Raw genomic sequence first — 13,583 nt, 5'->3', positions numbered from 1 at the left:
AATGTTGCAGCTGCGGTCTGGTTTCTGGTCCTTGGTTGTGCTTCATCATCTGTATGGGTTTGAGTCTGCTTTCTGGGTGGATGTGTGGTGGTGACATCCTGTGTGGCCCTCGTAAGTGTGGGTCTGGTGTCATTCCTCGTGTTAGGGACTCGTTTGTCAATAAGGGCGGGTTTCCAAATGGCTGGTAGGCGGGAGGTATCATCTTGTTTATTCATACTGTGTGGGCGTTTTTCTATCTCGATGGCTTCTCTGATTATTCTGTTGTTAAAGTGTTTAGTTTTGGCGATAGTTCTGGTCTTTTTAAAGTCATTATCATGTCCTGTGGCTTTAAGGTGTTGGACCAGGGAAGAAATTGGTTCCTCTTTTTTGACTGAGTTCTTGTGTTCTTCAGTGTGTGCACTTATTCTTCTGTTGGTTTGTCCGATGTATGTGGTGGGGCAGGCGGTGCATGGGATTTCATATACTCCTTGATTTTCTAACTCAATTTTGTCTTTGGGGTTTCTTAGGATGGTGGATATTTTTCGGTTTGTGCAGAATGCTGTCTTAATGTTGTGTTTGTGGAAGATCTTGCTGATTCTGTCTGTGGTGCCTTTTATATATGGGAGGAGGGCTGTGCCGTTTTCTTGTTCTCTGTCTTGGATTTTAGTGGGGGTTTCTTTTTGGATTAGGTTGGTAATCTTATTTCTTTGGAATCCATTGGCTGTTAGTATGTTAGTGAGAGTGTGTAGTTCGGTTTTTAGGTGTTGTTCATCAGCTAAGCGTTTTGTTCTGGAGATGAGTGTCTTGGCTATGGAGTTGATCTGTGCTGGGTGGTGGTGTGAAAGTGCATGCAGATAGCAGTTTGTGTGTGTTTTCTTCTGGTAGATGGTGTGTCCTAGGGAGCCATTGGGTTTCCTGTAGACTAAGATATCCAGGAAGGGAAGTTGGTTGTTAGCTTCTGTTTCCATGGTGAACTGTATTTTGGGGTGTAGGCTATTGAGGTGTGTGAGGAAGTTGTCAAGTTTTTCTTTCCCGTGTGGCCAGATTATGAAGGTGTCGTCTACGTATCTGAGCCAGAGTTTGGGTTTGTGATCAGATTTTTCTAGTGCTTGGGTTTCAAAGTGTTCCATGTAGAGGTTGGCAATGACAGGTGAAAGGGGTGATCCCATGGGTGTTCCTTCTATTTGTTTATATTTTTGTCCGTTATAGATGAAGTATGTGTTGGATAGGCAGTGGTTGGTCAGATCTAGGATGTGCTTGGGGGGGTTATATTTGTTTTGGATAACTGTCAAGGCTTCTTTGATTGGCACTTGGGTGAAGGGGGATATGACATCGAAGCTCACGAGTAGGTCGCTGGGCTGTAAGTTTTGTTTCTTTATGATCTATATGAACTGGAATGAGTTTTTTACGTGTGAGGTGATGGATTCTGCATAGGGCTGTAGTTGTTTGGAGAGAAATTTGGCTAGGTTTTGTAGAGGTGAGCCTATGCATATATATATGCAGGTTTTGGTATGTTCGGGTCTTTTCCCGTGTAAGATAGGAAGTATTTAGGCAATGTTTCGATGAGATCTCACTCATCATCTTCAGGCTTTGGCTTTGTTCTTATGTGAGCAAAGTGTGGATTTTAACTGCTATTTCTCTATAAATACTGGTGGGGTGTTTTTTTGAATTGCAGGCCTAGCTGTTGCAAGCTGATTGGTTGGCTGTGTTGCTACATATTGATTGGTTAATGGAGTTTTTTGAATTGCTGGACTAGCTGTTGCAAGCTGATTGGTTGGCTGTGTTGCTAATTGGTTAATGGGGTTGATGTTTGTGTGGGAAGTAGCATTTTGGGCCCTGGTCTGGTTCCGGGTTCGAAGTCCTATTATGTGTTGATGTTTGTGTGGGGAGTAGCATTTTGGGCCCTGGTCTGGTTCCGGGTTCGAGGTCCTTTATGTGTTGATGTTTGTGTGCGGAGTAGTATTTTGGGCCCTGGTCTGGTTCGAGTTCGAGGTCCTATCATGTGTTGATGTTTGTGTGGGAGTAGCATTTTGGGCTCTGGTCTGGTTCCAAGTTCAAGGTCCTGTCATGTGTTGGTGTCAATTTTTGTAGCTGGGATTCGTTTCTTGACTAGTGCTAGTTTCCAGATGTTTGGTAAGCGGAGGTATCGTCACGTTTATTCACATTATGGGGTGTTTCTCTATTTCTATGGCTTCCATAATTATTCTCTTGTGATAGTGTTCAGTTTTGGAGATTAATTTGGTTCCTTCAAAATCAATGTCATGTCCTGTTGCTTTAAGGTGTTGGAAAAGAGATGAAGTTTTTCTTTCCCGTGTGGCCAGATTATGAAGGTGTCGTCTACGTATCTGAGCCAGAGTTTGGGTTTGTGATCAGATTTTTCTAGTGCTTGGGTTTCAAAGTGTTCCATGTAGAGGTTGGCAATGACAGGTGAAAGGGGTGATCCCATGGGTGTTCCTTCTATTTGTTTATATTTTTGTCCGTTATAGATGAAGTATGTGTTGGATAGGCAGTGGTTGGTCAGATCTAGGATGTGCTTGGGGGGGTTATATTTGTTTTGGATAACTGTCAAGGCTTCTTTGATTGGCACTTGGGTGAAGGGGGATATGACATCGAAGCTCACGAGTAGGTCGCTGGGCTGTAAGTTTTGTTTCTTTATGATCTATATGAACTGGAATGAGTTTTTTACGTGTGAGGTGATGGATTCTGCATAGGGCTGTAGTTGTTTGGAGAGAAATTTGGCTAGGTTTTGTAGAGGTGAGCCTATGCATATATATATGCAGGTTTTGGTATGTTCGGGTCTTTTCCCGTGTAAGATAGGAAGTATTTAGGCAATGTTTCGATGAGATCTCACTCATCATCTTCAGGCTTTGGCTTTGTTCTTATGTGAGCAAAGTGTGGATTTTAACTGCTATTTCTCTATAAATACTGGTGGGGTGTTTTTTTGAATTGCAGGCCTAGCTGTTGCAAGCTGATTGGTTGGCTGTGTTGCTACATATTGATTGGTTAATGGAGTTTTTTGAATTGCTGGACTAGCTGTTGCAAGCTGATTGGTTGGCTGTGTTGCTAATTGGTTAATGGGGTTGATGTTTGTGTGGGAAGTAGCATTTTGGGCCCTGGTCTGGTTCCGGGTTCGAAGTCCTATTATGTGTTGATGTTTGTGTGGGGAGTAGCATTTTGGGCCCTGGTCTGGTTCCGGGTTCGAGGTCCTTTATGTGTTGATGTTTGTGTGCGGAGTAGTATTTTGGGCCCTGGTCTGGTTCCGAGTTCGAGGTCCTATCATGTGTTGATGTTTGTGTGGGGAGTAGCATTTTGGGCTCTGGTCTGGTTCCAAGTTCAAGGTCCTGTCATGTGTTGGTGTCAATTTTTGTAGCTGGGATTCGTTTCTTGACTAGTGCTAGTTTCCAGATGTTTGGTAAGCGGGAGGTATCGTCACGTTTATTCACATTATGGGGGTGTTTCTCTATTTCTATGGCTTCCATAATTATTCTCTTGTGATAGTGTTCAGTTTTGGAGATTAATTTGGTTCCTTCAAAATCAATGTCATGTCCTGTTGCTTTAAGGTGTTGGAAAAGAGATGAAGTTTTTTCTTTTTTTCTGACTGCAGTCTTGTGTTCTGCTATGCGTGCATTTATTCTCGTATTAGTTTGTCCAATGTAAGTTGCTGGGCAGATTTTGCAAGGTATTTCATAGACCAAGGAGTCTAGCTGGATCTTGTCTTTGGGGTTTCTTAAGTTGTTGGCTATTTTTTGGTCTGTGCAGAAGGCTGTCTTGATGTTGTGTTTGTGGAGAATTTTGCTGATTTTATCTGTAGTGCCTTTGATGTATGGGAGGAGGGCGATGTCATTGTTTTGTTCTGTGTCTTGGTTTTTGAGTTGAGTGTCTCTTTGGATTAGGTTTGTAATTGTGTTTCTTTGGAATCCGTTTGAGATTAGTACGTTTGTAAGTGTGTGTAATTCAGTTTCTAGGTGGTCTTTGTCAGCTAGGTGTTTGGTTCTGGAGATGAGAGTCTTGGCTACGGAGTTGATCTGTGCCGGGTGGTGATGTGATTGTGCATTTAAATAGCGATTGGTGTGTGTGTTTTTCTGCTAGATTGTGTGTCCTAGGGAGCCGTTTGGTTTTTTGTAGATTAGGACGTCTAGAAAGGGGAGTTGGTTGTTCATTTCTATTTCCATGGTAAATTGTATTTTGGGGTGAAGACTGTTGAGATGTGTGAGGAAGTTATCCAGTTCTTTCTTTCTGTGTGGCCAAATTACGAAGGTGTCATCTACATATCTGAGCCAGAGTTTGGGTTTATATTCAGATTTATCTAAAGCGTTGGTTTCAAAGTGTTCCATGTATAGGTTTGCGATGACAGGTGAGAGGGGTGATCCCATGGGTGCTTCTTCTACCTGTTTGTATCTTTGTCCATTGTGGATGAAGTATGTGTTGGTTAGGCAGTGGTTGGTCAGATCTAGGATGTGTTTGGGGGGGTTGTATTTGTTTTGGATAGCTGTCAATGCTTCTTTAATAGGTATTTGGGTGAAGAGGGATATGACATCGACGCTCACAAGTAGGTCACTAGGTTGTAGGTTTTGTTTCTTTATTGTTTCTATGAAGTGGAATGAGTTTTGTATGTGTGAGGTGATGGATTCTGCGTAGGGCTGAAGTTGTTTGGCAAGGAATTTGGCAAGATTCTGTAGAGGTGAGCCTATGGAGCTGACTATGGGTCTGAGTGGTGTTCCTTCTTTGTGTATCTTGGGAAGGCCATAAAGCTTGGGGCATATGGATGATTTTTCTCTGGGGATGATTCTTTGCTGAATCTCTTCACTGATGGGGGAGGCTTCTATTTTGGATTTGGTGGTTTTTTCTAGGTAGGTGGTGGGGTCTCTGTTTAGAGGTTTGTAAGCAGAGTCTTGGAGTAGGTTGGTTAGTTTGGATTGGTAGTCAGATGTGTTCATCATCACTGTGACATTACCTTTGTCTGCTGGGAGAATGATTATGTTATTGTCTTTTTTCAAGTTGGTGAGTGATATATATATATGTATGTATGTATGTATGTATGTATAAAACATGGGCCTATGATCCAAATCAGCAGTTAGTTTGCATTGGGTGTGAAGAGCCAGCATAGTTTGTATGTCCCACTGATCCAGTGATATAAAACAGCAGGAGCAGCTTTGGTAAGGCCCTTTCTTTCATGGTGCATGCAGAATTCTCACAAAAACGGAAACAGAGGGATTCCATAGAGCTCTCTTCCAGGTGCAGAAATCAAGAGCATCCAAGCATGAAACAGCTTCTTTGGCAGACTACTCTCCAGCTGCATAGAGAAGGAACTAAACATCTTCAAGTGGCAGAACACCAGGAAATGGCAGCAAACTTTTGAAGATAAAGGTAATGGTTTTCCTCTCCAATCCGCCTCCAATAAGGGGCGGTGCTCATTTCTGTTTCTTGGTCGAGGGAGCCAGCTTGTCTGAAGACATTTTCTGTGGCCATGTGGCCAGCATGGCTATATGCCAAAGGTGCATGGAACGCTGTTAATTTCCCATCAAAGTGGTACCTATTAATCTACTCGCATGAGCATGCTTTCAAACTGCTAGGTGGGCAGGAGCTGGACCAAGGAACGGGAGCTCACCCTGTTGCACAGTGCTCAGTTCTTTAACCCGACCTGTCAGCGTTCCAGCTGACAAACTCAGCCTCTTTAACCACTAAGCCATTGCAGCCCCCTCAAAAACTATTGAAAAGGATAGCTAATGCCTACAGAGTTTAAGGGAGAGAATCCCACTCTGCATTCCTAAACCAGCCATATATTTTCAAGTGTAGGGCTGGACTTTCCCTCAAATTTTGTCCTATAGTAAAAGAATATTTTTTTATTTTTTTATTTTTTTATTTACATTTATATCCCGCCCTTTTCCGAAGACTCAGGGCAGCTTACAGTGTATAAGGCAATAGTCTCATTCTATTTGTATATTTACAAAGTCAACTTATTGCCCCCCCAACAATCTGGGTCCTCATTTTACCTACCTTATAAAGGATGGAAGGCTGAGTCAACCTGCTCAGCTTTATCTGCTGGTCCAGCCAACATCTGGGCATTGAAAAAGAAGGCAATACATAATCTTGGCCTTGGGCTTCAAAATAGATTGGGCCAAATCTGGTATTCATGAAATGGAAAATAATGGTGATCCTTATCTCACCAGTCTTTACCCTTTCCTCAGTAGGATTACAGGTCTTGCTTGTATCTTGCAGAGTCTTGCTTTGCTGCAAGTCAGGAAATAATACAAAATGTACTCTGCAGTATATAGGGGGTGCATCTTTTATGCCTGTATAATATTAATAATTCATTAGGCCTTTTTATTAAGTATGTGCACCTAATCCATTTGAACATCCTTATTGTAAACCTAAATAATTCATTAGGCAGATTTGTTGTAAGTTGTAAGAATAAAAGGTGAATGTGCTCCAACTTATCATAGCAAGGGAATACGTTAAAAGTTACCGTAATTACTAATGACAAATAAGCTGAGGTGATATATGCCCAGTATTTATGGAGTTTTATATTTCCACATGACTTTTAAAAAATTGACTCTGCAGCTGCATATCTACTTACTTGAGAAAAAAAGTTCAGTCGAACTGAAAAGTCATAAATAGAACCCTAACATTTTTTTGATTTATTATTTTAAAACTTACTAAAACATTAAACATTTAGAACTTTAAAAACTTATTTGTATCTCTTTTAATGTTATTTATTCGGTTTGATTTTTTTTAAAAAAATTGCATTGTGAGATATTTTGATTGTCCTTTGAATGGAACAACAGGATAGAAAATAAATATTCATACAACATTCTGCTTATTTTGAAAATCTTTTCTTGTTTCAGTATGAAAGTCTTAATTCAGTGGAAATATAAGGCATTAAAAAATGTAAGGAAAAGCCCTGTATATACCCTGAGTTTCCAAAATACAGTGCTCATTGCCACCAATGTGTGAAGAGATATCTCTTCTTACTATATGTAGGGCTTCCTGCCCCACCTGAACTTTTAACAATATGCCTGAATTTTAATTTAAAAAAATCAGGAAACTCCCATGCAACATAATCTTAATATTCAGTATGATCTTTAATGTTGAAAACATCTTAGATTCTATGTAGGCCTCATGGATATTTTTTAACAATAAAAATGTCAAATGGCTGCTGTGACAGTGATAGGAATGGAATACAGGGATCAGAGAGAGACGATGGAGATCATCTTCACTCATTTATCCTAGGTATGTCTATGCTTTATCGTCAACCATGTCTCCCCTAGTAGCCAATTTATGAAAAGGAAAACCCCACAGACATTTTATTTAATTTATTTGTTTGTTGAGTTTGTATTAGATAATATATATAAGTATAAGCATGAACTGAATACATAAAATGAATACAATTAAACGGAACATTAGGACAGGGATGATAGGCACGCTGGTGCTGTTACGCGTGCTTGTCAGAAAGTGCCTGCAAAATTCCAGGTGCATTTCATATAACATTTGGGAAACCCTATATTTATGTGTATATGGGTCTACCTTCATATCACAGCTGACTCCTGGCAACTGCCTGGAAAATCCCTGTAGTTTTATTGATAAGGGTTTTTTCCCCCAAAAAAGTGGTTTGCCCTTGCTTCCTTCCTAGGGCTGAGAGAGAATTACTGGCCCAAGGTCACCCAGATAGCTTTGTGCCTAAAGTGGGACTAGAACTCACCCTCTCCCAATTTCTACCTGGTGCCTTAATCACTAGACCAAACTGGTTCTTGGAGAACCATATGCATTTCCTGTAAATATGCATGTGTGCATATACACATTGTCGAGCTGTACAAATATGAGGTTTTGCATCTGTGTGGGAACGCGTGTGAAACATTTCTTCAATTGTTAAAGTAGCTGCATCTCTTCCCAGATTCACAAGACTGCTTTTAAACTGCTCATGGCTATTTTCACATGCATCATCTCCATACAGTATACAGCTACCTCACTTTGCTGATGGAAAAAAAATCGAACAAAACATCTCCTTTGATGGTTTTGTAGAGTTCTCTTTCTGCACAAACGTTTTATACTATTTATATGTTCACTATAGACATACATAAATGTATACTTATACGTGCTATAGATAGAATTAAAGCATTTCTCCGATTAAGTCTCCAGTGCTTCTTTCATTAGATGTTCTAATTTTGCTCGTTTCTAATTTTCAGCATTCAGTATTCCACCTGTGCGAAAATGGTCTTTACTAAGTAAACATTTGATCTTTTTAACATTTTGAATCTCTTGGAAACAATGTATCAATTAAAAATATGTTAAATGATTAAAATGTAGTTCTCAAACTCTTTTTGGGGATAGAGTTAAGTTAATAGGTTGTGGTTACATTTTTTAAAATTGTCCATTTATTTACACATTAAGCATTGTTGCAATATATGCACACGTGATGTCCAAAACCCTTTCAAATTCAGTGGAGGTTTTTGTAAGGTTTGCTAGCAAATGAATGCAAAATCCATAAAGCAGAATGTGATTTGTTTCCAAATACTCATACACAAATATCTAAATTACATATAACACGTAAGTTACATATATCTAACTGGCCTTCAGGGAGACTAAAGTCCCATTCTTGGCTCCTCTCGTTTTGTGTTCTCCATGCATAGCATCTCAAAGCAATGCTGTGGGGCAGATTATTCAGAGGCCCCAATTCACTTAGCTATCTGTAACTCTTGAGTAGCAGTTTCAGCGTGGCCTCCTCAGACCTTGTCTATCATCAAACTGATTATTTTACAGTGCCCTGCATTCCTCTGTTTAACGCTGCAGCATATGGTTACTGTGCTAAAATATGTATACTGTTGGAAGGAAAATCCATCTGGTTCAGTTCCAAGCTGGGAGAGAGGTACTGGAAACAAAATGGACGCTGGAGGCTGATTGGAAAGAAAGGTTCCATTTATTGATGAAGCAGAACCACATGTGATTCTGGGCAGCTGACAAAATGGAGTTTAGAGCGGGTGGGTTTTTATACCTTCTGGATTCCTATGGGGGTCATGTAAGGGTTATAGCTGGCTCTGTAGGCAAAAGAGGAAATGCAAATCCTAGGTGTTTGTCTGAGCTAATTTTGTCAACCTTTTGTTTATTGCTTAACTGAGTTTCTGTCTTTACCAAATCTTTCTGAATGGATTACCAAATCTGCATTTCTAAAAACTGTTCTCCTCAGTTTCTGCTGGGGCAGGGAAACTGGGGCTGGTTTCTGCCTCCCTTAACATTTTTTTCATTTCTCCTTTAGGGGAAATATAATATTCTGTCTTTTAAAAAAATATTTCCCCAAATATTTCATTGTGGGGGGGGGGGAGCTTCCCACAATACCATAAGAATTGTTGTTCCAGATTGAATCAGAAGGAGGGCCATTTAATTAGGCATCTGGTGTTTTCCTCAGTATCCTACCTGACGTCTCAAAGACCTGCAAGCAGACCAGAGACTTCACCTCTCTTTTCTCAGCCGTCCCTTTTTAAAACTTCATTTAGTTCAATCCATCTGGAAGGAAAAAAACTCTCTTTGCCAATTATTGCAGTTGTTCTGCTCTTGTCTTCTTGCCTGCTGCAAAAAAAGCTGCTGCCCTTCTGCTATCATTACGTCTTCCTCTGTCAAGACTTCCTCTGATTTCTGCTGTTTTTGCAAATATCTGCCCAAATGGCTCTCTGTTTCTTGGAAGAGCAAGCAGTGGTGATGATTAAAAGGTTTTACTGTATGCATATCTTCCTGGCTGGGCCATTACTTTAGAAGCTTAGAGAAAGGGGGTGGTAGGAATCACCCCGGTTATGTAGCCAATTTCAATTGTGTTCTTGCAGCACCTAATAGAGGACTGGATTTGTAACATATTGCGTGATAATTACTGCCTGGTTAAGCCCCATGAGAAGTTCTGTGTACCCCAAAGCTGTGCTTTAGTCTGAACAAATGTTGTTATCAGCCTATGATCTCTTGACCTAAATAAAAGCTGATTTCACATTTTCTTATTTAAAAATTATATACGTTTTTAATATTATACATTAAGGCCCAGTACAATATACATGAGTACCTTATAAAAGGTAAAGGTAAAGGTTCCCCTCGCAAATATGTGCTAATCGTTCCTGACTCTAGGGGGCGGTGCTCATCTCCGTTTCAAAGCCGAAGAGCCAGTGATTCCGAAAACGTCTCTGTGGTCATGTGGCTGGCATGACTAAACGCCAAAGGCGTACATTCCCGCCAAAGGTGGTCCCTATTTTTTGACTTGCATTTTTTTTAACGTGCTTTCAAACTGCTAGGTTGGCAGAAGCTGGGACAAGTAACGGGAGCTCACCCCATTATGTGGCACTAGGGATTCGAACTGCTGAACTGCCGACCTTTCGATCGACAAGCTCAGCGTCTTAGCCACTGAGCCACCTTATGTACGACTACAAATGATTTTCATAGATTTCCTTTTGTAATTTAACAAGAGAAAAAAATATAGCTCAGACATAATGTCATTTGAAGGTTAGACATGGGGAGAAAGGCCTACAAAGGAGTTTCGTCAGCAAGAGGGGAACTTTTACCTGGATGGTCCAGTTAGGAAATTATGCAAGGGTGAATTGCCAGCATGGGTGTCCTTATCAGGGAAATAATAACAACAGATGCACTGGATGAATAAAACTGATTCACTCTTTGATTCTAGGTTCTGGGTTCCATTCCTGTTCCAACTTCAGTTTTAGTCCATGATTTTAAAAAAAAAGTCTTCTTTGAGAAAAGGTCTGTTTCCAGTGACTTAATACCCATAGATAATGTCTTGGCAACAAGTGGAAATGGTTTGTCATTGCTTACCATGATGTTTTTCAGCTTCCCGTCCTAGGATGGAATTTCCTAGGTTTCCCATCCAAGTACAGATCAGGTCTAACCCTCCTTAGCTTTCTTTCAGCGAAAGTCACAAGGTGTAGCCATCAATGGTTATGTTCAAAAGGAGAGGACATTTAAAAATCATCATCATCATCATCATAAAGGCAACAAGAATCTTTCTCCACATAAGCTAGCAGGATTTTGAAAGTGGTAGATGATCTATTAATTTAGCCCATGTTAGATCCCATTCTCCTTGAGGGCATTGTGACTCTGCTGAAATGTATGCTAATCCTATATTTTGTTTCTAATGGTGGGACTTTTAAGGAGCATTCGGGCACCAAGCAATATACTCTGGGTTCTCAAAATGGTGCCTTTAGAATATCTACCTTTCTAGCCACAGGCTCTTTGTTCTTCCTTTATTTAAAGATTCAGTATTTCTTTTAAAGAAAATAAGCAGGCAGCAAAGCAAAGACTGATTTATGAGAGCGCTTGCGGGCTCTTCATGTACAGTACACCAAACAAATTCATAGAAAATAAGAAAAGGGGGGAGGGCAGCAGCAACAAGCAATGTTTGAAAATATTTGAAAAGTCCAGAAATAAGAGGAATAGTGGACAGCATTCCAGGAAGCCACAGGTAATAGTGAGCAGCAATATTGTTCATCTGGCTTCTAGTGGCCACTGGCTTGCTGTGCCCCTGTAACAGTTATTTTGTGAGAATACCAAGGATATGGTTTCATTCCAAGTATATCTACCAACCCGAAACATTTGGGAACTTAGACCTGAACTAAACTCAAGCCTGTGAAAGTATGAGCATTTCTTGACAGCACGCTTAAAAGTCTGTTGAAAAATCAGGCAAAAAGTTCATTTTAAATAACTAGGAACAGAATATTCACTCCTAAACTAGTAAGTCATAGTCTTTAAAAGAAAAAGGAAAGGAAAACATAGGTCTGGTAACTGGTTCAATCATTCGTTTGGGGAAGAATTGTCAACTTTTATCTCAGTTAATGAAGGGAGAACCAGCACAAGCAGTGGACTGAGCAGATAGTTGTCTTGTAGACATTATTCTATTATGTAATTCCATTGTGGTCTATGACTAGACACTAGAAGAGAAGCTATTTGCAGTCACTGCAGGACATACTCACTATTCATTTTCAGGTCAAGTAACTCCAGTTCTGTCTGCATGCTAAGTATGTTTCTAAGGTGAGAATCAAAACAAAATTGAGAAATGATTTGTCCTTTTCTCCACAAGTTCTATTTCTCACAGTACCATCAGATATTGTCACTCATTGCTTAGTCATATAAACATATTCAAGAATTATATTGCTTATTGTGAGGACTTCATGGATTAATCAATCTTATTATTGGTTGAATACGTTAAGGATACTACCATGTTAAGCCTCATTTCTACATAATGAGTTGGAAGCACTTTTCAGCAAGTCAATCCACAGGCATTGCCAGTTACAATTATATTTACTCTGTCCTTACTACCGTAATAACATTTTCTTCAATTTATAAAAGACCTGCTCAATTCCTATTCCCATTTTGGAGCTCTCTTAAAACCAATCTGAAATAACCAAATTAATTGATGAAAAATAACACATTGCTATTTCCAGTCTTCTATAAACGATAAGCTTTAGGTGAATTTTTCAGTGATGGCTTTGAATTAGTCCCACACCATTCAAGTCCCACTCAATTGTGATTTTTTTTTCTTTTTGTGGATATTTCTGAAATAAAGGAGAAGCTTTGAAAATTCTTACCAGCTGTATACAATGGGGAAAAGTAAGTTTTTTAAAACTTTGCATGACAAACTCTCATTTTCAATATTTTCGCTTCTTTATATTTATTGTCTGTAGGATCCCTGTATTGTCTTGTATCTGGAAAGGATAAAGGGAACAAAATAACTTCTAACAACTGGAACATCAAGTGAAGAGACTAGCTGGAAGGTGCAGTTCTTTAAAAAAAATAATCATGTCCACCTTAAGGCACTGGGGTAGTTCCACCTTAAATGTATTAACCCTGAGCTACAGCCCAACCCTTTGCCTGATGCTGATGCTGCCGATTCCTGCAGCAGGAGGAGGGGGATACAGGCACTGTAAGCAGCATCCCAGGGTACCACAGGCACGGAAGACTTACCAGCCCAGCTGAGAGAGCCAACTGCTCTGCTGCTGTGGGGTGACAATCTAGGAAAGACTTCCCCTTTGTGATCCTTCTTTGAGAGTGCCTGTGTGCAACCTGCTTTTGCCTGTCTCTCATTTTGCTTGGGAATTGCATCTCCTGCTGCTCTTCGCTCCTTCTAGCTACAAAAGCTGCACATCAGGACAAAGCCCCGTTGCCCAGCCAGCATGACTACCGAACTCAATGAATGCAGCATCAAGGTGCTCTGTAGGTTCCGGCCCTTGAATCAGTCGGAGATCATACGGGGAGATAAATTCATCCCGGTTTTCCAGGGCGATGACACCGTCATCATTGGGGTAAGCAAATGCTGGAGGTGAGAGAAATATGTACATATGTCTGGAAATGCTTCAGAAATGAAAGGCTCTTGATCCTCTTAGCAAGGCCTCTTCTGGATGGTAGATTGCCCTTGGGTACAAGAACCAGTTGGTCTTAAAACCAGCTGAATTTATGCTTAAATTCAGCTCTTTTGTGTGCTAAGGAGCCATCCAGGTGGAATATTTTGTATCTTATTGCTAGCTTAAAAGCTAGCAGCATAAACATGGGCGCATCTTCATCTGTCCAAGGAAAAATTGATAATGGTAGAAAGATGCTTTGAGATTTTTATTTGTGTTTGCATCCTT

The 13,583-nt window shown here is 40.2% G+C and overlaps 1 protein-coding gene across 1 annotated transcript in view; it reads left to right on the top strand.

Annotated features, from left to right (window-relative positions):
- Positions 1-13,130: 13,130 nt before the first annotated feature.
- Positions 13,131-13,583, top strand: part of KIF5A (kinesin family member 5A) — a 65,968-nt gene continuing 65,515 nt past the window's right edge. The window contains exon 1 of the mRNA XM_058169032.1: positions 13,131-13,259. Coding sequence (XP_058025015.1) covers positions 13,131-13,259 — 129 coding nt within the window. The remainder of the gene's footprint in view (positions 13,260-13,583) is intronic.

This window comes from Ahaetulla prasina, chromosome 2, assembly GCF_028640845.1.
Source record: "Ahaetulla prasina isolate Xishuangbanna chromosome 2, ASM2864084v1, whole genome shotgun sequence".
NCBI classification, from domain to species: domain Eukaryota; kingdom Metazoa; phylum Chordata; class Lepidosauria; order Squamata; family Colubridae; genus Ahaetulla; species Ahaetulla prasina.
This window is presented reverse-complemented; position numbering and strand designations above follow the sequence as displayed.